Consider the following 23,726-nt stretch of genomic DNA (forward strand, 5'->3'; position numbering starts at 1 on the left):
ACGCTGCTCTCCAACAGGTCATTCCCCAACTTATACTGGAACCCGGGGTTGTTCCTGCCCAGATTCAAGACTCTACACTTGCCCTTGTTCTATTTCATTACATTTCTCCCCGCCCAGCCCTCCAGCCTGTCCAGGTCTCTGATGGCAGCACAGCTTCCAGTGTCAGCCGCTCCTCCCAGCTCGGTTTCACCAGCAAACTTGCTGACAGTCACTCTATTCCCTCATCCAAGTCATTGATGAATATATTGCATAGTACTTGCCCTGGTCAGTTGCTATGGAGACACCAATATGGCAGTAAGTCTCCCAGTGGTGTCCTCAGGTCCCCAGTCCTCTCCCCTGGCGTTCCCGCCGTTCTGCCCTCACTGAGCGTTTCACGCTGTCTCTGAGCCCTCTCCTCTGTCTCCCAGGGGAGCGGTTCTCCACCATCTCCCCTCTGCAGGCTCCCGCTGTCCCCCCGGCAACATCTGGGAGCTGGCACGGCCCTCCCCTCGTGGCTGAGGGCAGGAGCACGTTCTCAAGTGTTGGCACACTCCTGCGGTTTGGGTTTAGATCCTTTTGTACCAGTGTCCACCCACAATGGCTCCTCCTGAGCCCGTACCCACTGTTGTCTTGACCCCCGAGCCACAGTCGTGTCCGTGCTGGCACCACAGGTAGGGCTGTCAAAAACAAAACACACAACCAAAATGAGAATCCCCCATCCTACACCAGATCTGGCACTTTGGGTACCACCGGTCTGCTCCCCTGCTCTCCGTGCCCACAAGTGACTAGAGCATATTTTTCCTTAATTTCATTGTGTAACACTATCCACAAAGTGACACCGCCCGCAGTAAGGAACCCCCAACAAATCTCCTCTAAACCTTTCCTGCCCAAAACAAAAACCCCAGCCCGCATTTCCAGTATTTCCCATAGATTACTGGCTATCAGCACCGTGAAAGACAAACTTCTCCCTGTCTTTAACCTCTTTTTTAAATGATATTTCCTGTTTGATATACACATCTGGTTCCTCCGGTTGTGTTCTTTTATTATGCTTTGCCAATTAATCTTCATTGTGACTCTACATTAGTTATCTAAACCAGCAACAGTACCTTTCCCGTAAAAGTCTGTATACAAAATACACCATTTTTGGCTTTGACATTTATTATAAACAGTAATACATCATAAAATGGATCCATGGTTGGCTTTACAAAGGCTCGCTCCAGTTTTGCAGTCTCGCAGAAATTCAGAGCCCCTGAAGCTTGCTGAAAATACCAAACAAAAACAACATTTGGCTTTTTAAAAGACAACACATCGTTCTATTTCTTGATTTATGAAAGACCTGATAATGTTTGAAGCTATTTAAAGAACTAAAGCATCTCATGGTATATTTTCTATACTCGAGTAAAGGTTACATGGGTCAATCTGTTGTCAGTTTTTTCCAGTCATTGGACAACCACAGGTGAGATGAATAAGCACCGATTTAAAATACATGAAATCAAAGCAGGAAAGCGGCTTTTGGGCTTGATAATGATCACAAAATGAATTATTACTAAGTGTAATTAATCTCTGTAACAAGCATCATCCCCAGAAACAAACCTGTTTCCCAACTGGGTCTCAATTATTGAAAATCATGTGGTATAGTCCATCTTTCCTTTTACTTTTTGATCATGCTCGTCATCATTGCTCTTGACTAATTTCTAGATTTATTATTGTAGTTCTAGACATTTGCATTTCTTACACGGCTTTAGTATGACGTGTAAGTTACGTTAAACTGCTAGAACCTTCGCTCAATTTTTCGTGTTCCTCCTGATATTTAGAAAGGCAGCAAATAAACTTCCTATTCAATGAAAAACTGAAATATTTACCTGTCTTCAACTGTCTTGTTGGACGGGTAAAATACCTTGAATGAAAATCCACTCCTTGGAAATGAACCCTGTAAAGAAAAACGTATATACCACGCTTGTGTAAGTAAAAATACCCTAGAAATAGTAAGAGACGCACTCGGATCTGACTGCACCCCCTTCTTATTTTGACCAAGCGTGAGGAAATCTTACAGGGTTTATGCACAGGCAGTCGGTGTTGGTGACGGTGAAGGGGTCGTATTTGTCTGCGATGACCAGCAGGTCTGGCACGGGGTAGACCCGCAGGGAATAGTCGTAGGCCCAGTACACGGGGCTGACGTACAGCGGCAGCGGCGTCAGGTGCGCTTGCGATAAGATCGTCTTTACGAACTGCAAGATAAACACGAATAGCGCGTTGGAACCATTTTCGCAAGGCAAACTCATTCCTGCCAACGCAAATGTTAATAAAGGAGCTTCGAACCTTCTGCGTATCTCCCTCTGATTATTAACAATTTCTAGACTAAAGCAGCAACTCCCCTACAAGTCAGCTGCTGGTTTGCTTGTTGTGTTGCGGGGTTTTTTTAATATACAAATTCCTTTCTAAAGCATATCAGGCAATATTTGAAGATGTCAAAACTATTTCATTAATCAGATTCTCCAGCAGAGAGAATCTGCTGAGCTCTTCTCCAACCCAGCAAGTACCAACACTAGCGTAACTTTTATTTTGTGGGTTTTTTCCCCTCAGGGCTTTCCTCGAAACACCAGATAACCACGAGATTCACACTTAAATACGGTCTTTTCCCTGAACGGGGGAAATCACTTGATTCCCAAATGATTTTGATGCCCTTGGCTGTTCTATGAGTTGCCCTCCTCCAGACACCAGACACCCCCTTTCAATTCCTTTTTCATCTGGTAAATTCCCCGCAGGGTATTTAAGTTTCTAAACTCTCTTCTTAAGCCGCACAAAAGTTTTTATTATCTCCGGTCCATCATGGAGCTGCCATTAGGCTCCGTTTTCCCCAAAGAGCCAAAATCACTACGGCGACTTAGTGAAAGGGTCTGGTGTTGAAAGAAAACGACGTACCGAGCATCAGCCCCGTTATTCCAACAATACTGTATGAAGCCTGAAGCCACTATTAATTCAATGTAATGTTAGTAAAGAAATTCCCCTCTCTCATTCATCGTTTTACACTGATGGCTGAAGTAAAAAACTAGTGACAGGTGGATAAAAAGCAAAGTATGCAAAAGCAACCCAATACTCTCAGGTGCAGGAAGCGTTGTAATGCACAATTCGACACGTTCTTCATGATTCCTTCCTTTCCAAGCCCTGTGTGAGCACAGGGGAGTGAGAGCTTGCTGTACACACATACATGTGTGCAAACCACCCCAAAGCCAACCTGCACCAGTGTCCGCAACGGCCTCTCTATGTTCACAAAGGAACCGAGCGCTGTCGTGACGGAGCAAAGGAATAAAGAGCTAAAAGAAGCTTCTGAGTCAAACACATTTTTAAAATCCCTATAAAATAAACAGACACAGACTCCATCCATCGCTGCAATGAGCCAGTACTGCCTGGATCACTCTGGTTCAATTACATCAGTAACTCCCATCAAGTCCTGCTGTGCATTCGTTAACCGGAATCATCACTCAGGGAGCTGTGACGATGTATCAAAAGCAGGATTAAAACTGGAAGTGAGAAGGCAGGAGCAGCAGATCTTTTGGAAAAGCGACACGCTGCTTTACCACAGATGTCACTGGTCAATAGATTAAATATTTTTTTTAAAAAGTAATTTATATTAAGCTTTGCCTTTAGGAATCAGTGTTTCTTGGTACAACGTTCGTCGCTGGCGTTATGAAGTTCTGCGTTAAAGGGCACCTGTGGTGGGACTGAGAATGACTCAGTGCCATCCATCAGCATCACAGCTTCAGTTATTTGACTCTCAAGATGTAAATGAAGGTAATAATCCTAAACATATAGATCCTTCTTACAAGCCCTCTTGGTTACTGTAGCAACGTGTCGTGAGAATGCAGAGCAGAGCATCCTAAAAACAGACGTGCTGATGAAGAACCAGATCCCAGCAAGAAGCGCCAAGCACGACTCACGTGGTTGGGAATGTCCATGTTGCTGCTGGGGAAGCGGACGCAGTTTCTGCACATTTTGTTCACCAAGTCTTCCCGAAAGATGATTATTTCTTGGGTGCAATATTGAATCCTAAGTGGGAAACGTTAATGAGGTTCAATTAATTGAGATGAAACTAAAAGAGAGGGAGCTGCATTAGAAAGATGAGCTCTAATATGGCAAAATGAAAAAGCACATTTCCGTTAAAATAATACTTTCCCATCGTCCCATAATTGTCTCCAGATTCAGAAAAAACATGATGCTTTTGAGCAGGATTCTTATACTCCCGATCAAACTTTTAGCAATACTTCCTTTCGTCACTAATTTATTTACATCTTGATGTATTTAAAACAAGTTACAATTAATGTGAGTGAGGAAATCTAATAATTTGAAAAATTCAAGACGAATTTTACCAAACTTTTACATTTTTGAAAATGTCTTGAAGTTGTACTGTTACCGGCAAGGATTTGTGGTGAAAACTGAAAATGGCACCAGCTGTCTGAATTCCTCAGTAATATTGTCAGCCAGGGGAGGCCTAAAATAAATAGCAATAGATGTATCAACAGAGCATCTTAACTCAAAGTTCCAAAACTTGAGAAAGTGAAGCAAACTGACCTGGGTAAAATAGAACCAGGACCAGGGTCTTCAGGGCCGGGAACAAACACAAATCGGCTGCTGTAAAAAGTTCAACGCGTCACTTTTATACAAAAGGATCCCAGGAGTATGGAAACATTGGCTGGGTAGCCCGTAGGTGCCAATAGCAGCATCAAGACTTCAACATGAGTTTATAGAGCAGCGATGCTTGGGTAGAACCCTCCTGATTTAACAGGAATTCCCAGGAAGAAAGGGCTCCCCCAAATAGCACTTTTGGGGCATCGTGTTTAATCCATGTGGAAAATGTTCCACGGAGAGGCGGTTTCACCTTTGCTCACTCAACAGCAGCTTCCATGATGTATTTTAGATAAAATCAAAAGCTTACGCTGCTCCCAAAACAAACTCACAGGCCTTGCTTGCTATCTGATCATAGCTGGCTCACAGTAACAAGGAAATATAGTAGCTGTTAGTTTGTTAAAGTAATTAAAGCGAAGGTTTCACAAAATGAACACGTTTCCCTGGGTACCTTTTGTGAATGCTGGGATGTTCACAGATAACATCTGCAAGAGCCTTCAGAGAACCTAGAGTCAGAATAAAAATGATGATACAACACCTGCTTAGACAATAAACACATTATATGAATCACCTCTATATTTCAATACATTAAAATGTGTCACAGAAAATAAGGGGTTTTTTTCTGCCCTCTTGATTTGTTTTGCCATCATTTTAATTTAGGGCACATGTCCAACGATACAAACACCTCCCTACCTTTCAGTGACTGAATTTGATTTTTGCCATACGGTGCAGATGAAAAATTTCCACAAAAGAAAAAGCAGGTTGGAGGTGCAGAGGAATAACCTGGGAAAATAAGAGTATCAGTGAGTATATATCGAGTGTAACATCCATTCACCCACTCCTGTCCATAAAACGAAGGGCAAAAACTGAAACAGCACTTCAAGCTCTGCTGCTATTAATACACCTGAACTATTTGCTTGATACAGGCTTTTTTTAGCTTAAAAAGGATGGTGGTGATGTACAAATGTCACTTATTTCCACACCCAGTTCCAACAACATTTTTTCTGTGTATCCAACTAAGTACTGTCCCAGTCACGTAATTACACAAAATACAATTAGAATAAATAATACCATTTAAAAATGCGCTCTTTCCTTAGAGAGAAAAATAGGGAGTAGGTAGTAATGGATTACTATTAAACTCTTTCATTTAATTCACACTTTCATTTTAATTCACTTTTTGGCAACAGTAACTGGAATTTCCTGGGCATTTTAAGGATCTGATGAGTCCTCACAATATCATGAATCACCCAGAAGCATGTGCTCTATAGCAAAGAGTGGAAAACCAAAACCGATTCCCATCCCTAAGAGGCAAATAAAAACATCTGCTCAGGCTTTTGAGGCCACTCTCCATTTTCCTACCGTGCAGCACCAGACTTGGATTCACTTCGCTATTTTTCAATCCACTTGGTAAACAGGACTGAATTGTTTATACCAGAGAAATGGCTCATCAATGTGGTTTTATTTTTCCTTGCTATTCCACTATTATTTTTAGTCTATAATTATGAAGCTCATCACTTGCCTATTAAAAAACAGTCTCAAAATAATCGGTCTTTGCCAGCTGAGTTCGGTTTATTAACCTCACTGACCAAAGTCCCTTTATTAATCAGCACACGCAATCTCAGGCTGAGCTCTGTTTGCTTCAAGGATCTCGCCAACTTGGATCGAGATAACGAACCAGTTTCGTAACTTCTGCACAAGGGTGCTAATTTGTGGCCAATTTTCTTTAAGTGAGTAGCAGTTTCCCACTCAACTTTTACATTTAATTCTTAAAGCAGCCACCGCTCTCGCACTTCCATTCTACCTGAGACAGACAGGACGAGCTGTTCCAAAACTGCTCTGGAATAGAAACCAACAATTCACATATATTGCAGATACTTGCTCTCCAAATGTTGTCAACATTATTCATGTAATAATGCATGGAAGAACAGTTCATATTTTAAGAATAACTGGCATTCTTTCACTGTTAGAACAAGAAAGCATTTGAGGGATGGCTGATCTCCAATGAAGTGAGAAGGTTTTATAGACTAAGCCTAGGAAGAGTTTTGACAAGCAAGGGAAACTCTTGTCACGGCGCACAGAATGGCTGCTGTCCAAAACAATATTAGTACTAAGTGATTTATGAAAAGGAAGCGTCAGCTTGCAAAAATATAATACAATCCAATTTTTTAAACTGCTAGAGGAAGATCCAAAAGAAATACAATAGCAACCATGAAATGCAAATAGCTGTTACTAAGATTAGAGTGAGAATTCACTCTGGGCTTGGGATCGGCGGGATGCTACCAAAAATGCAGCAGGTGGGTTTATTCTAGCTCTCTCAAAATGGAAACTCATCAAAAATGCACAATCCAGTCACAACAGGACTCTTGAAAGTTGTTGCTTTTTTCATTTAAAGGAATAGTTTTGAAACAAGGCACAAAACCCACTGTATTCCTGTCAGCTGTTCACCAGCCAGCGTCCCTGGACAGGGTGACCGCACCAGAATGTCAAGGATTGAAAGGGACCTCAAAGCTCATCCAGTGCAATCCCCCCATGGAGCAGGAACACCCAGGTGAGGTTACACAGGAAGGTGTCCAGGCGGGTTGGAATGTCTGCACAGAAGGAGACTCCACAACCCCCTGGGCAGCCTGGGCCAGGCTCTGCCACCCTCACCAGGAACAAGTTTCTTCTCGAATTTAAGTGGAATCTCCTGTGTTCCAGTTTGAACCCATTGCCCCTTGTCCTACCATCGGGTGTCACCCAGAAGAGCCTGGCTCCATCCTCCTGACACTCCCCCTTTCCATATTGATCCCCATGAATGAGTCCCCCCTCAGTCTCCTCTTGTCCAGCTCCAGAGCCCCAGCTCCCTCAGCCTTTCCTCACACGGGAGATGCTCCACTCCCTGCAGCATCTCCGTGGCTGCGCTGGACCCTCTCCAGCAGTTCCCTGTCCTGCTGGAACTGAGGGGCCACAACTGGACACAAGATTCCAGGTGTGGTCTCCCCAGGGCAGAGCAGAGGGGCAGGAGAACCTCTCTGACCTACTGACCACCCCCTTCTAACCCACCCCAGGTACCATTGGCTTCCTGGCCACAAGGGCCCAGTGCTGGCTCATGGTCACCCTGCTGTCCCCAGGACCCCCAGGTCCCTTTCCCCTACGCTGCTCTCTAATAGGTCATTCCCCAACTTATACTGGAACCTGGGGTTGTTCCTGCCCAGATTCAAGACTCTACATTTGCCCTTGTTATAGTTCATTAATTTTTTCCCCGCCAGCTCTCCAGCCTGTCCAGGTCTCTGATGGCAGCACAGCTTCCAGTGTCAGCCACTCCTCCCAGCTCGGTGTCATCAGCAAACTTGCTGACAGTCACTCTATTCCCTCGTCCAAATCATTGATGAATATATCGAATAACACCGGCCCCAGCACTGCCCCCTGAGGCACTGCACTGGATACAGGCCTCAGCTGGACTCTGCCCCATTGACCACGACTCTCTGGCTTCTTCCCTTCAGCCAGTTCACAGTCCACCACGAGGAATTCACAGAGCTAAACCAGCATAAAACCCATTCTCCAACAAAGGCCATGAGTTTTCTGCAGGAAATTATCCCACCACGGTGTCCTCGGAGTCCACGCAGCCATCACGCTGCCTTGTTCCACCCATCAGCGCTGCGAAGCACTAAGAAAAATGGGAAAAAACCCTCAAAGCCCAAGGCTCGGAGTCAAAGCGGGTCTGACCTACCTGAAAACATCGTGTGCAGCTTTTCCAGTACTTCTGCTTGGTCCAGCCAGATGTCAGAAAGAAACACAAACATGGCATCTTCATTTTCATCCTCCAGCTGCTTCAGTTTTGCAGAAGCCTTCACCGAAGCTGAAGAGGGCCCTCCAAAGAAGTTCACATTCCCATAGAAGGCTCTACATCAGTAAAATACTCACGTTAGTTCTGTTTCCTTCCTGAATCGTTAGTAGTTTTGATTATGACTCACTTAGAGCCATTTTAATTATTATTTTTATTATGATAAGTGGCTCAGATGGTATCAATAATCATCTGGAACTTCACGGAGAAACAAATAAACAGCAGTCACTCAGATATAAAGCAGGGGTGCTGCCTTTCCCTAATTTAACAGCTCGTCTCAGGGTAACATTTATCCCGGGTTCTTTCCCAAATCCATGCTTAGAGCAACAAGGAATTTCTTATTCCCATGTAGAAGTTATCTGGTTTTGCAATTGAGAAGGGTTTAGATCTCAATTGTTATCACCATGCAGAACTCAAGGGCCTTTGGAAGGGTTTTCCTGCTGATGCTACAAGCTTTAGTCCTGGTCCAAGGCGACCAGCAAGGCCCAGAATTGCTTCCTTAGAACTGTATTTATTTTGAAGCATTTGGAGAGGGGGAAGAACAGCATGCTTTAATGTCACAGAAATGATAAAATAATAACGTGCTTACTTAGAAATGCACAACAAAGCACAGACCGAGGCTGCGGAAAGCCAGTTTTATACCTCGTGGTGGCAGAAGGCTCAGTAGGCGGAAATCCAAAAGCGTTCACATGAAAAACTTCATCTTCGTACCAACCTGAGGGATTTTTAAACAACAGAATAACCTTTTGTTATTTCTAGCAACATCACATCCCAGACGTTAGTCAGGCGGTTGGCAGCCGGTCCATCCATCCCTCCTTGCGACAGCGCCGAACCAAACCAGAGATCTATGGCTGAAAAACAGGCTGAGCGACAAAACAACTGTTGTTTTTTTACCTTGGTCACTTCTTTGAATAGATGTGCTGCACAGCCACATAAAGAACCTTCTCAACCCAATAAGAATGTAGGTGAACAGGAACGATTTTTGCCACCCTGCCCTAGAAGTGTCCATCAAACTGCACCTTTTCTGGAGACGCTGCAGCTGAAATGAATCACTTTTAGTGATAAAACTGAGTCCCTTCCGTGCCCCGTGGACTCAGTTTCATAGATTTTTTTTCACTACACTGTATTCAGAATAACAGAAGAGCAGCGCAAAAAATCAACCCCCCAGCTTAAACCCTGGATCCTGTCAGCATAAAGTCCCTGTTCATCTCCTTTCTTGTACTTATTTCTTTGATTCCAACTTGAATGTGGACAAATGTCATAGTTTCACCTGCGCTGAAGCTCACATTAATGAATAGACGTGCTCCTTGGCATCATGAAGTTAAAAGCAGTTTAAATATTCTGCATAATAGAGGCTCTAAAATTTCATACGAAGGGGACGTGCCAGCATCGAACCTAAATTTTGTGTGGAACGTTATTAAAAGCTTTCCAGACAAAAGCCCCATTTTCTGTTGAGATCAGGCATCACCCTTCAAGCAGCTGGATATCAACATTGTTAATGGTTGGGGTTGATGGTCTTAAAGGTCTTTTCTGACCAAAGTGATTCGACAGCTCTGTGATACTTGTGATTCTTGATCTTGACTTCTGTTAGTTTATCTTACAAATTTTAGACCTAGAATACATTATAAGAAAATAGACTGGGATAGTGTATTTTGCACAGAGTAATAACCTACAAACTGAAACGCCCGTCATTTCGCTAAAACACGTCCATGTTGTGCTAAAACAAGCCCTTCCATCGTCTTAATGAGAAGACTCACCAAAGCCTCTGAAGGACCAAAGCTTTGCCAACAGAAAGCAGCATTTTCAGCCTGTGAAATCATCCTGTTGGGCTGCTCTAGTCTGTCTTCCTAATCTAGTCACGTCTCCTCGTGTGCGTTGGAGCCAGGCTGACTAAGGCCAGTCCTCAAAGCTGCTGCAGATACTCACGTCCCACCGACACCACTAAAAATCGCAAGTTTTGCTGTGCGCTGTTCTCTGCCTACAGACCCCAGGGCGTAACACAGGAGGTTTATGGCCAAAAATCTCAGTCGCAAACTCAGCTCACGCTCAAACCTCATCAACATGTAACTGCAGCAACAGCCATTAACAGAATAATTTATTACAAGGTAAGAAAAATAGTCTGCTTTACCTTCTGCCAGAACAAAGCACGATTCAGTGTATAAACCACTGTGGAACTGGTGCAGAAAGGTTAAGAAATATATATTTCTTAGATTAGGGCTCTTAAACTAGTTCTTTAGCCCATGTTTGCTTTGCAGCTGGTATGATACATTTGGACACTACTGAAAATTCAGAGACTGCCTTAAGAGCCAGGCAAACAGCCCCCAAACAGGGATACATCTGCTTCTCCAAGCAGGAACACGGACCTTGGCCTAAAGGTGAAAGGGCACTGAGCTGCAGCAACCCATTTGAAAAGAAGGAAAAAGAGCTGCAGTTCTCAATACATATTTTTCAATGGTCAGAATGGGCTTCTTATTCAATTTCAAATTCTCCAAGTCCATAGGAAATTGCTTCATCACGGAAAAAGGATATTGCTTTACTAAGGTCTAGCTGGACGACTCCTGTAGGGTCTTCTAGGAAAAACTTCCCCTAAAAAACAGGATTGATTAATAAAGCGAAATACACCCAAACACATAAATGCTTCAAGCAGAAGCATCTATCAGTCCGCACTTAGAAATCATTTAGCCGTTATTAACATTGTAAGGTTAGAACACACTGGCAGAACTGAAAACTCTGTAGTTCATAGTAGGTGTATCTCAGCGCCTTCTCTTGGAGCTGCTGCAGTTTGGATTTCGGGTGCAGCCTCCCCTGCAATCACAGCCCAAATCCACGGCAAGTCCAAATAGAAGCATCAGCATTTCGAGAAGGGAAATGCCTAAAAAACGTCAGCGGTTCTGATTGCTGACATAAAGTGCCACAAAATTCCATAGTGAGAAGACAATGGCATTTTCCCTCACACACCAGCATCAACTGCTCATGGAAAAGTCTCTTCTTAAGGAACGGATCTTGCACCTCTGACATTGATGTGGGTTCTGCCTCTGACTCACGTGGCAGGAGAAAGCAGTGAGATATTTAAACCCTCTCATTTTCTAATGTATTATAACACAGAATGAACAGTGGCCCAGATACCCACAATAAAAAGCAACTTACCTCCTTGAGCTGGGTTATCATCCCAAGCACAATCACTTCTCCCACTTTAGCTGTATTGCCCAATAGAGTTTCTATTGTTTTAAGCTGTAACCAAAGGCAAAAATTCAAATAAAAATTAAATCAAACTCAAATAAAAATCAAATCAATCTCTTCTCCAGCAACCAAGACAAAGCACCAACAGCACCTGTGTTTACATAAATACACAAACAAACTATAGAGAGAATTCAGGCTCATTATGAACATCAGGGACACATTTCTGAACAGCACAATTTAGGAAAAGATTTCCAATAATGGCCGCTAGCATCAAGAACTGCTTAGCAAGTAAATATTTCTTGTGATTATTTTGCTTACAAGTGGATTAAAACTGAAAAGAACAAGCGGCAATTTCTGCTCTTGCCTAAGAATGTCAATTGTAGTAATTGGAGCCTCAGCAGGACCAGCCTGCACCCACACAGCTGCTATTGGGTACCCAGCGACACACACGTATTTCGCTTTTTTCAACGATATATAATAACTACATAATATAGGGAGAGTATTTAACATGAGAAAGTTGAGATGGGAACAGAAGACACTAAAGTTATGAGCTTATTCAGTTGTGGGTTTGTGAATTTAGTGATTTCTTATGAAACAAATAATTTCTTAAGAAAGAAAGAAGCAGGGAAAATATCCCCATGCAGAGGGAGGCAAAGTGTAATAAGCTGAACAGCAGATGTTGAAGACACGTTTCTCTTGTGCTTCGCAGCAGCTTTTGAGTGACTTGGTCATCCTGCTGATCTGAGCCAAATAACGGCATTTTTGACACACAGCTAAAAAGGATCAAAAATAACTCATTTCCATTGACTACCCATATGGGATGTAAGGTTAAGATGGCACTGGAGAACTCCTGCTCCTTTAAAGAGTGAAACAAGCACAGTTCCCTTTGCAAGCAAAGTAAAAGCAGATGTTTTTACCTGGAATTTGCTCGTCTTGTCATTAGGGTGAGAAACGACTGCGGGAGGAGTGAACAGCTCATGTCTGTGAGTCCTCTGCAGAGACCAAAATGGAAGTAATTCAGTTTAAAAATAAATAAGCACTGTCAAAAAGCCAGTTCATGACAACCACTAAGAAAGCACTTTTTAAAGTTCGCTTAGTCTATAATATCCAGCAATGTTTAACTTGTTAAGCTTAATCGGTTCGTTTGACAAGAATTCGCTTCTCAGAAATAGATATTCAATAATACTGGACAACAAAACGAAGCCCAAAAAGTAAAGTATCTGTAATGCTTCTAAAATAAGTTATTTCTGACAACCTGGAAGGAAGCGGTGAGTGAGCAATAAAGGTGAACTGTGTTAAATGCTGACTATGAGGAAAAGGGAAGGCTCTTCTTCAGGGCAGGGCCTATTAAAAGTAAGCTTTTTTTTTTTTTTAATGACAGGAGTAAGCTACATGAACACATAAACCACAGAGAGCGTGAAGAAAATGCATTGGAGAAATTTGCACTTATTTTGCCTTCTTATGAGGAAAGACAGAGAGCTGGGCTGTGCAGCTGGGGAAGAGAAGCTGAGAGGGATCTGATCAATGGGATCAGTATCTCAGGGTGGGTGTCAGAGGATGGACCAGACTCTGTTCAGTGGTGCCCAGCGCCAGGGTGAGGGGCAACGGGCACAGACTGAAACACAGGAGGGTCCATCTGAACATGAGAAGAAACTTGTTTGCTGGGAGGTGCCAGAGCCTGGCCCAGGCTGCCCAGAGCGGGTGTGGAGTCTCCTTCTCTGAGACATTCAAACCGCCTGGACCCACCTGTGTGATCTGCTCTGTGACCCTGCGTGAGTGGGGGGTTGGACTGGGGGGTCTCCAGAGGTCCCTTCAACCCAACCACTGTGATTCTGTGACAACTCCAGCTGCTGTTCACAGAAACTGTTTTGTGTGAGCGCGCCAGTTCCAGCAGATTTCACTAATCCTGGTCACTGTACCAACTAAAGCTTCTTCCGTTAATGGTTAACTGCTCTTGCAGGGTAGATGTTCCCAAATTGCAGCACACGTGCTCCTAGGGGCAGCAAAGCCCCTGGCAGACAGAGAGTTGTTGCTGCTTATCTGTGTGTGTAACTACCGCACGGCCCAAAGGACGAGTGGATCACATTGGCACAGACAAAAAGCTTCGCTCACACCTCAGGGCTGCACAGAACCTGCAGCACCGCGTGGGATCTGTGCCATTGAGGTGCAGAAATTACCTTAAAACCTATGAGATTGTAAAGAAGATACGTATTTACAGCACTGGACACACGGGGGAATAATTCCACATAAGACGTGTGCGAATTTCCAGTAGCTGTGAGCTTGGTTAAATGCTGTAAAGTGTTATATATTCATGAATGTTCTAGGAACGCCTGTGCATATTCATAACCTGTCCCTGAGAAGGCGGTTCTTATTATAATGAGTTCTAGGAAATAATTTCCATAGTCTCCACGTCCAGCCCCTCCTGGTTGCCCCTGCACAGTGATTGTGAACCAGGGTCTTCTTTGCTATACACTTTTACATCTGGCCTGGTGTGCTGAATTGGCTGGGACTCAAACTGATGGGTTGGTTAGAATTGGCGTATCTCCCGTCCTGTGCCCAAGTTTCTGTTATCTGGTTCACCCAAGGATGCACCCAAGGTTTTTTATCTTTGCAAGGCCTGTGAAGTCGTCAGCGAACTCCTGTTTCTCAGACAATAAGTTACACAAAGCTAAGCAAGGCAATTGTGATGTTAAGGGTTAGCTCTCTAAGCCTTTAAGTGTTAATTAGCTAATTCCCTGTATCACCGTGGATCTGCCGCTGCAGGTAGTGCAGACACCTGAAAAACAACTACCAAGTTGTCTGGCTCCCCGTCCCACCGCTGCTCCCGCCGGGATGCACAACAGAGGCTGGGGGTGACATGGGGCTGGACCAAAATAATCAAGCAAGGGGAAGGATGGGAAGAAGAGGGTTGTGAGCCTGTTCCGAGGGACAATCGGACGGCGAGAGCCGAGGGGCTGAGTCCCTGTAGCTGTGAGCACAGCCCGGCCCGGAGCCACGACCCACAGCTGCTGGCAACACAGAGCACGTCCTGTTGGGGAACCCTGTTCTGAAGCTGCTTCCAACAGAAGACAAGGTGGTCAGTAGATCGAGAGAGGTCCTCCTTCCCCTCTACTCCACCCTGGTGAGACCCCATCTGGAATATTGTGTCCAGTTCTGGGCCCCTCAGTTCCAGAAGGACAGGGAGCTGCTGGAGAGGGTCCAGCGTAGGGCAACCAAGATGATTAAGGGAGTGGAGCATCTCCCTTATGAAGAAAGGCTGAGGGAGCTGGGGCTCTTTAGTTTGGAGAAGAGGAGACTGAGGGGTGACCTTATTAATGTTTATAAATATATAAAGGGTGAGTGTCACGAGGATGGAGCCAGGCTCTTCTTGGTGGCAAACAATGATAGGACAAGGGGTAATGGGATCAAGCTGGAACACAAGAGGTTCCACTTAAATTTGAGAAAAAACTTCTTCTCAGTAAGGGTGACAGAGCCTGGCCCAGGCTGCCCAGGGAGGTTGTGGAGTCTCCTTCTCTGCAGACATTCCAACCTGCCTGCACATGTTCCTGTGTGACCTCACCTGGGCGTTCCTGCTCCAGCAGGGGGATTGGACTGGATGATCTTTTGAGGTCCCTTCCAATCCCAAACATACTGTGATACTGTGATACTGTGATACTGTGATACTGTGATACTGTGATACTGTGATACAAGACACGTGTGTCACCAAGAGATGACAAGGGGTGGCTGGCTCTCACTGTTTTGAAAACTGGAAAATTATTAAATGAACTAAAGCAAAAGCGAATTTCAAAGCTTCAAGGAGAGCTTGAACAAGAGCTTCCGGGGCTTTGGGTTTGCATTATCTCAACAAGCATGACATACAATGACACACTAAGCAAACGTAGTGTGGAGCCAGACTATAGGACGGAAAAGAGCAAGACACACGTAAAAATACATAATCCCCTCTTACAACATGATGCTAAAATGCAGAAACACACAAACCCATCATGCTGTGTGGTGACAGAGAAGCTGCTAAACCTTAGTACAGGTCCCATTTTTATTCAGATTGTACTTCAACCGTACCTCACAAAAGCACCTCAACACACAGCACAGTTGCACACCCAAGAACATAAAAAACAGCATTTTGTTTGTGTATTTTATCGAACAAAGCAAAACTTCTTCTGACCTGTTGCAAGATGGAGTAGCGTTCACGGAACAGCTCCGCTTTATCTCTGGCAGTTCCAAACAAATTGGGCACAGGGAAGTTGGTCATGGACAGACTGCAAGAAGTTGAACACAATCAGGATTAAAAAAGGTACATTCCAGACACAAAAAACGACGTATTGATCTAAAAGTTGTAGGAGGCTGCAAAAGCTAAACCACTATTGCACAATTCATTTACTCAATGAAGAAGATTCCTCCTGTCTTTCTGCATTTTGAAGGCTACATCCATTTAGATTTACAGCCTTTAGATTTATCCTTCCACCCGAACGGGATTCTGCTGAAACCAGTTTTTACAAGAGCAGTTATGTGTTTTAAGTGGCCATGAACAGGAGGATTTTCTTCCTCTTGGTTAGCAGATCATCTTCATGGGGTTCAAGCTTTCTAAAAGCACGGGCTCCTCTTGGCTCAGCAGCCTGGGCTGCTTGCTGTGAAAGCTTTAGCTAGCAAAGCATTTACAACCAATTCCTTCAACTACTTCTTCCATCCTCCAACCTGGGGGGATCATCAGTTGCTCCTAATTTTTCTTTTTTAGCTTTGGCAGCTCTTAGAAACCCTCCAGAGCTTCGGGAAGTTGCTGATACAGGTCCCCATTTCTGCTGCATCCTACCAGACTAAGCATCACCCCATGGATCACTGATTTATGAGCCAGCATTTATCACAAAGTCTGACAGGCTCTTTAGAGACTAAGGAATACGATTGCCTCACTTTCTCACTCAAGCTCGAGTTGAGCAGATCCAAGAGGGAAAGACCAGAAAATAGTCTTTTAACTATATAGAAATAGAGGACTTTTTTTCTTACAACAAGAAGTGGTTGAAAGTTAAAACATGTAAGACTTACGGCAGAAACTTCTTTCTTTCTGAATTATAAACGTAACGTGGAATATCGAAGGCTCCGATAATGTTGAAAACATTTTCTCTGAAATAAGAATATATGTACGATGTTATCTGAAGCGGATGAAATAAACAGTAAAACATGTTGAATATAATTATGTTTGTTTTGTTCACTATCACCCTGAGTTATCACCATTTCTCCCACAACACTCTACCTATTGGATACTACCACATCTTCTATTAATACTTCAAAAAAGAACACTCTTCAGAAGATTGTTCAGACATGAGAGAGGGATACTTCTCCCCTTACCATCCTCTGCTGTCTTTTCTGACAACACAACAGCCTTTGCATGGTTAATGTGAATAGGTTTAATTTAATTTAATTTAATTTCCTGGTTTGGCTCTCTCATCTGATGCCTCTCACTCCCCTCTTAGTGCAAGTGGATCAAATCCATCACAGTAGACAAAATTACCCCATGAACCTTCACTAGGGCTCACAAGCACAGGACAACCATCATTGCTGATTAGACACCGATGTCTTGGGCTTCAGAGCATTTTAGACCAAACTTTCAAGCTTTCTGGAGCATAATTCAAGAAGACTCTGTGCTGAGAATCTGCGCACACAGATTTCACTTCTGGAGTGAAAAATACATGAAGTATATAAAGCAACACAAAGAAAAGTCACACTCAAGCCACCTGCATCATAACGGTTCCAACGAGGAGGAGAAAAGTATAAAACAACTTTCCTTTGTAGTGAGAAACCGTGGGATCACCATATCTAATTGACATGCCCAGCAAACCATTTATTTTCTCTCTTTGCATTACGATGTCAATACACAAGGTAAACACTAAAGGAAATGCATTCATCACAATCACAAGTAAAGTTCTCAGAAACTCAAGTAATTGCTCTTCATTTTGTTATCTGAGAGTGAAAATCAATCGCAGTTCCGCTACACAAAAAAGCAGAAACAAGCACCATGGAGAAAAACTTTTCCATGTGCTTTCAGAAAATAAGTATTTTATAAAACCTTAGATAATTTTGAACTAGAGAAAAGGAAATAAAGAAATTAACAGAATTAACAAGTTCTCCCTGCACTGGTTTATTTTACTGGTTAATATTCAACCTGTATCACATGTAACACATAACCATAGCATTTTAATTCCTGAATGTCAGCCTTATATTTAGGATCCCCTGGAGGCCTATCCATGAGAACAATTTTCCTAAGAAAGAACATTACCAGCCTTCAGAGACAGCAGCAGCAAGACAAAAGCACAGAATCCCAGAATCCCAGAATGTCAGGGGTTGGAAGGGCCCTGGAAAGCTCATCCAGTGCAATCCCCCCATGGAGCAGGAACACCCAGATGAGGTTCCACAGGAAGGTGTCCAGGCGGGTTGGAATGTCTGCACAGAAGGAGACTCCACAACCTCCCTGGGCAGCCTGGGCCAGGCTCTGCCACCCTCACCAGGAACAAGTTTCTCCTCAAATCTAAATGGAACCTCTTGTGTTCCAGTTTGAACCCATTGCCCCTTGTCCTACCATCGGTTGCCACCAAGAAGAGCCTGGCTCCATCCTCCTGACACTCCCCCTTTCCATATTGATCCCAGGAATGAGTCACCCCTCAATGTCCTCTTGTCCAGCTCCAGAGCCCCAGCTCCCTCAGCCTTTCCTCACACGGGAGATGCTCCACTCCCTGCAGCATCTTGGTGGCTGCGCTGGACTCTCTGCAGCAGTTCCCTGTCCTGCTGGAACTGAGGGGCCACAACTGGACACAAGATTCCAGGTGTGGTCTCCCCAGGGCAGAGCAGAGGGGCAGGAGAACCTCTCTGACCTACTGACCACCCCCTTCTAACCCACCCCAGGTACCATTGGCTTCCTGGCCACAAGGGCCCAGTGCTGGCTCATGGTCACCCTGCTGTCCCCAGGACCCCCAGGTCCCTTTCCCCTACGCTGCTCTCCAACAGGTCATTCCCCAACTTATACTGGAACCTGGGGTTGTTCCTGCCAAGATACAAGACTCTACATTTGCCCTTGTTATATTTCATTAATTTTTTCCCCGCCAAGTCTCCAGCCTGTCCAGGTCTCTGATGGCAGCACAGCTTCCAGTGTCAGCCACTCCTCCCAGCTCAGTGTCATCAGCAAACTTGCTGACAGTCACTCTATTCCCTCATCCAAATCATTGACGAATAATGTGTAGCGCTGCAGAAAATGCCTGACATTTATTTCCCAGGAAGAATTAAGGGAATGAACACCAACTCCCATAAACCTCAAATAAAGCAATAATGTCACCGCACATGGTTTCATCTGCCGCCTGGCTACACTCCTGGACCGCTGCTTCCACTGTGGATTGTTCAATCATGTCAGATGACACTGAAAAGAAAATTTCAAAGTATTAAAACTGCAGCCGATGGAAAGCGGGAAGGAAGAAAGCGAGGAGGTCTCAAATATTTTATGAGAAATGGTTCAGTCTTCTCAGAGGAATATATTACACAAATAAGCATATTTTCAGTGAGCTAATGACACACAATGTTTGCTTAATATTTTTACCAGGAGGATAAATCTCCAGCAAAAAAATAACCCACACACATACTGTGCCCACCATTAATTCCCTAAACATGGAGAACAAGACAATTTTAGTTTATGCAAAGCTGCCAAATATACTACAAATGTGTTAGATCTCAGTTTTCACATTTTGGAGGTTAATTTTGTTCCAGAACATTATCACACAGATTGCTGTCATAAATAAGTATTCAAACAGTTCAACATAATTTTGGAGACAGGCACATTGTTGTCTTCATGGATATAAACTGATCGTTTAACTTAAATAATATTTCTAAACGCTAATGTTTTGCTGAATGTAAAGGGAAGACCGATGAATGCAGATTCACAAAGGGCTTGGTCAGCGTTTCCAAGCCAAACTGCTGAGCTCCTGGAACAGAAACCAGCACGTTAAATCCTGCCCTCGAGTTCCCTGTTCAGGAAACGGGACTTAAAATGACAATTCCTTAAGTCAGAGCAAAAGGGGCACTAAGGGTGCGAGCAGGACCCACAGGAGAGACCAGAGGGTCTGAATCGCATCTCTACCCTAAACCTCAAACAACTCATGGATGTTAACAGGACAATATGGGATTTACAGCACAAAATTCCACCCTGGACAAAGACCAGTGTGGGCGAGTGCACCGACTGCATGTGCTACATTGGCCCTAGAGCTTCTGCACTGATTCAGATTTGTTCAAAAATGTGGATGCACTAATTTGAACCATCAGGCTTTACGGTACATCAGGACCTGCTTTTCCTGCCTGGCTGATAAGCTGTGACCTGTTATCCCGCAGCCAGAATAAGAACACAAAGCCAAAACTTCCATAGTCTGTGCTCTAGTAAAGTGACAAAGCGAGCACGTGCCCACCCTTGATTTAATTCAATATAAACAGGATAGGCTGGGAAGGTTTCCTGAACTCATCTAAGGCCTAGCGCTTATTTTAGATCACATTTATATATGGATTTGAACCCTTCTCTGGACCTGGACTACTAAATAACAAGTGAATTAATTTATCATTATTTATCTCATTTATTTTCATCTTTTAAAGGATTGTTTCAGATGCAAAGATGCTCATACAAACTCAGCTAGGTGCTTTGAAAAATTTCACCAGCATTGAAAAATTTCACTACCCTCAGAACAATCAGGAGGTACCAGGCTGCCAAATTTTTGTACAAACTTCAGTATTTAACAAAACAAAATGTCAACAAGTACGTTTATCTTGATCAACCCAGTAGACTAGAATGATAGCTTAGTGTATACGCTGCTAGTAACTCTGTCTAAATAACATTATAAGCACAAGATAAACTTAGCAAGCTTAGGAAAAATAAATTGATTACTTACAAGGCTGTTTTTCAACGGCATCGATGACATTTTCAATTGTGTCATCAAGTTCTGCTTCACTGATGGACTGAAAAGCTTCGGTAAGATACTTCAGAGCATCCCTAGTTCCAATGAAGAACATCAGCTCAAAAAGCAATTAATGTTCAATACAGTTTATACAAACTATGCCAATTCTGGCAGATGTGCCCATAATCACTAAACAGCTTGTGATTTAAAAAGTAGAAATTATTAGTCATGCACTAGTTTAAGTCAAAGAAAAAAAAAAATCAGGATTGAAAACACTGAGGATAAGAAGCAGATACAGAGAACATCATCTTCATACAATCATAGACAGACTCATGTCAGAAGGGACCCATGAAGTCTCCTGGTCCAGTTTTCTGCTCCAAGAGCTCTGGCTGGTCACATTTTTCACAGCACCGTTCAGTCAAATTCTCAACATCTGGTGCTTAACTACTCTCCTCGTGAACAATTGTTCTATAGGATTGTAGAAAAGTCCAGGTTGGAAGGGACCTCTGGAGACCATCTGATCCAACTTTCTGCTGAAAGCAAGGCCTTAGATCACACTGTCCAGAGCCTCATCGAGCCCAGTCTCAAGTATTTCCAGTAACGGAGATACCACCACTTCTCTAGTCAATCTACTCCAAACTTTAATTGTTCTTATGGATTTTATTTTAAGCTTGTGCGCATTGCCTCTTGCCACCTCACTGTGCACGCTTGAGAACAAAGTACCTCTGTCTTTGTTATAACCACCTTTTAGGAAGGCTGGGATTAGATCCTCCTGAGTCTTCCCTTCTTGAGGCTCAATAAACCCAAATCCTTCACGTTTTTTCCACATCAAGTTCTCCAACACCCTAATCATAGAATCATAGGACGGTTTGGGTTGGAAGGGACCTTCAAAACTCATCCAGTGCCCCCCCTGCCATGAGCAGGGACATCTTCACCAGCTCAGGTTGCTCAGAGCCCCGTCCAGCCTGGCCTGGGATGTCTCCAGGGATGGTTCAGCCACCACCTCTCTGGCCAACCTGGGCCAGGCTCTCACCACCCTCAGGGCAACAATTTCTTCCTCATGTCCAGCCTGAATCTCCCTCCTTTAGTTTAAACCCATCACCCCTTGTCCTATCACAACAGGCCCTGCTGAAAAGTCTGTCCCCATCTGTTTTATCGGCCTCTTTTAAGTATGGAGAGGCCGCAATAAGTTCTCCCCGGAGCTTCTTTTCTCCAGCTGAACACCCCAACTCTCTCAGCCTGTCCTCCCAGCAGAGCTGTTCCAGCCTCGGATCCTTTCTGTGGCTCCTCTGGCCCCTCTCCAGCAGGTCCATGTGTGTCCTGTGCTGAGGCTCCAGAGCTGGATTATCTCGGTGTTCCTCCTCTAGACCCTCTGCATTTTTTTAATGTCTCTTGAACCGAGGGGAGTAGAACTGGACAAGGGGCATTCCTTCTGTGCTCTGGCTCCTTCTCAGTAAGTCCTCATTAGACAGTTGGATCATCTTCACTCTCTTTTCTGCAGGCTGAGCACACCCAGCTCCTCTGCTTCCCTCACACACCACCAGCTCCAGCCACATCCACCTCTACAGCCCCCGCATCGCCCGCTCCAGTTCATCAGTATCTCTGAGACTGGAATTATTTAAATTCTAAATAACACAAGAATTAGAAATATGCTTCTTTCCTCATCCTTAGACTACAGTCTCGCAGTTAAAGATGACTATTTTCTTCTTAGTGTCATCTGTCAGCCAATCCAAACTGGCATTTTGGTTACCGAATGTCTCGGTTCATTTAACTGTGGGAGTCAAGAGCTCTGAACTTGCCTCCTCACTAATGAAATTGCCAGGATGTTGTCCAAAATAATCACATCCAAAATAATCACATCCCATCCATGCCAGGGACAAAATGGAACTAATATTAACGCATGATCTGGAAAGGAAAAATAAGAGCAACAGAGCCCCAGGCACTCTTATAAATCATGACACCTTCCACAGCAAGCAAAATCACTTCTCTTTGCCTTTGCAATTTCTAACCAACACACATTATTATCTACCTCTGGAAATACCACTTCTTCCCCTACTAAGAGATGCCGAACACAGAGCGGGAAAGTGCAACTTGGGAAAGAGGTCCCAGAGTTGTAAAAGGACAGTGGCAGATTGAAAAAAAGGCAAAACATCCAGCATCAGGAGGGGGCCAAAGGGAGATCGGGGCAGGTTTTGGTGCTGCCTAAACCCACGGCAGGTGCTGCAGGGGTGGAGATGGATGTCAGAGGCCCACAGCAGCAGGACAGACAAATCAACAGGGGTTTGGAGACTCCAAGCGCCTGAGCGTGCGGGAAAGAAATCACCGCATCCCCGAGGGGGCGACGCGGGGGTGCGGACCTGTCCCCGACCAACCCCCACACGGCGAGACCCCGAGAGCAGGAGATGGGCTGGGGATGTGAGCAGCCCCCCACCGCGGGCGGAGCGGGGACCCGCCCCGGGCAGCGTGTCCCGGCCCGGGCAGCGTGTCCCGCCGCCACCCCCGGTACTCACGCCCTGAGCTGGAGCCCGCGCAGCCGGAACGCGGAGCTCAGGCGGCGCCGCAGCCGCTCCGGCTCCATGACGGGCGGTTGGCGCCAAACGGCTCCGCACCGCCCCCGTCCGGCCCCGGGGAGGGCGGAGGCTCCGGGTCGGCCCCGCCGCGCCCCTCGGGGCTCCGTGAGGAGAACGGCGGGGCTGAGGTGCCCCTCGGCTCGGCCTCTGGAGGAAGCGACGGCTGCAGCATCACCCACCGGGAACGGCACCACTTTGTGACCTGCTGACACCACAGCCAAGGCGCAGTTTTTCCGTGAATTTCACAAGAAAAAAGGTAATGCTAAGGACACCAAATACTCTTGCTGCTGAGATATCCAGCAGAATTACCAGGGTATGATTTTGTCACCTTACACGCAATGTAGTTCCCGATACTTCTGCCCCCTTTCTACCCTTGTGAAGGTTCCACTGCATCTCTCATAGTCCAGAGTCTCTCCAGCTCCAGTTTTACCTGCCATAAAACATCCATCAAACATCATCAGCTGTGAACTGGTCTCGCTGGTACCCCTGTGACTGAGCCTTGTTGTCACCCAGTGACACCTTTAGTCTGTTGGATGCCACAGGACACTGCTCTCCCATTCTTTATTTCTTCTCACTCATTGATCTCTCTCCCAAGGTTCACCAGCCCTGGATCGGGCTGTTAGCAGCCTGCCGTAG

The 23,726-nt window shown here is 44.7% G+C and overlaps 2 protein-coding genes across 2 annotated transcripts in view; one reads left to right on the forward strand and one right to left on the reverse strand.

Moving 5' to 3' along the window:
- Positions 1 to 739: 739 nt before the first annotated feature.
- POLE2 (DNA polymerase epsilon 2, accessory subunit) lies at positions 740 to 23,153 on the reverse strand. The gene is made up of 19 exons (XM_082057750.1): positions 23,031 to 23,153; positions 20,515 to 20,615; positions 18,929 to 19,004; positions 16,643 to 16,720; positions 15,768 to 15,861; positions 12,523 to 12,597; positions 11,573 to 11,656; positions 10,955 to 11,011; positions 10,554 to 10,602; positions 9,068 to 9,140; positions 8,312 to 8,484; positions 5,296 to 5,385; positions 5,054 to 5,108; positions 4,549 to 4,608; positions 4,391 to 4,468; positions 3,918 to 4,026; positions 2,031 to 2,207; positions 1,842 to 1,909; positions 740 to 1,238 (listed from the first exon to the last, which is right to left on the reverse strand). The coding sequence occupies exons 1-19, from the start codon at positions 23,096 to 23,098 to the stop codon at positions 1,220 to 1,222; spliced, it is 1,584 nt and encodes a 527-aa protein (XP_081913876.1). The 5' UTR covers positions 23,099 to 23,153; the 3' UTR covers positions 740 to 1,219.
- Positions 23,154 to 23,205: 52 nt separating this feature from the next.
- The window catches only part of KLHDC1 (kelch domain containing 1), a 31,575-nt gene continuing 31,054 nt past the window's right edge, over positions 23,206 to 23,726 (forward strand). Inside the window, exon 1 of the mRNA XM_082057752.1 lies at positions 23,206 to 23,346. The gene's annotated coding sequence lies outside the window, so the exon portion shown is untranslated. The remainder of the gene's footprint in view (positions 23,347 to 23,726) is intronic.

This window comes from Streptopelia decaocto (genome assembly GCF_964273445.1).
Source record: "Streptopelia decaocto genome assembly, chromosome: 7".
Taxonomy (NCBI): Eukaryota; Metazoa; Chordata; class Aves; order Columbiformes; family Columbidae; genus Streptopelia; species Streptopelia decaocto.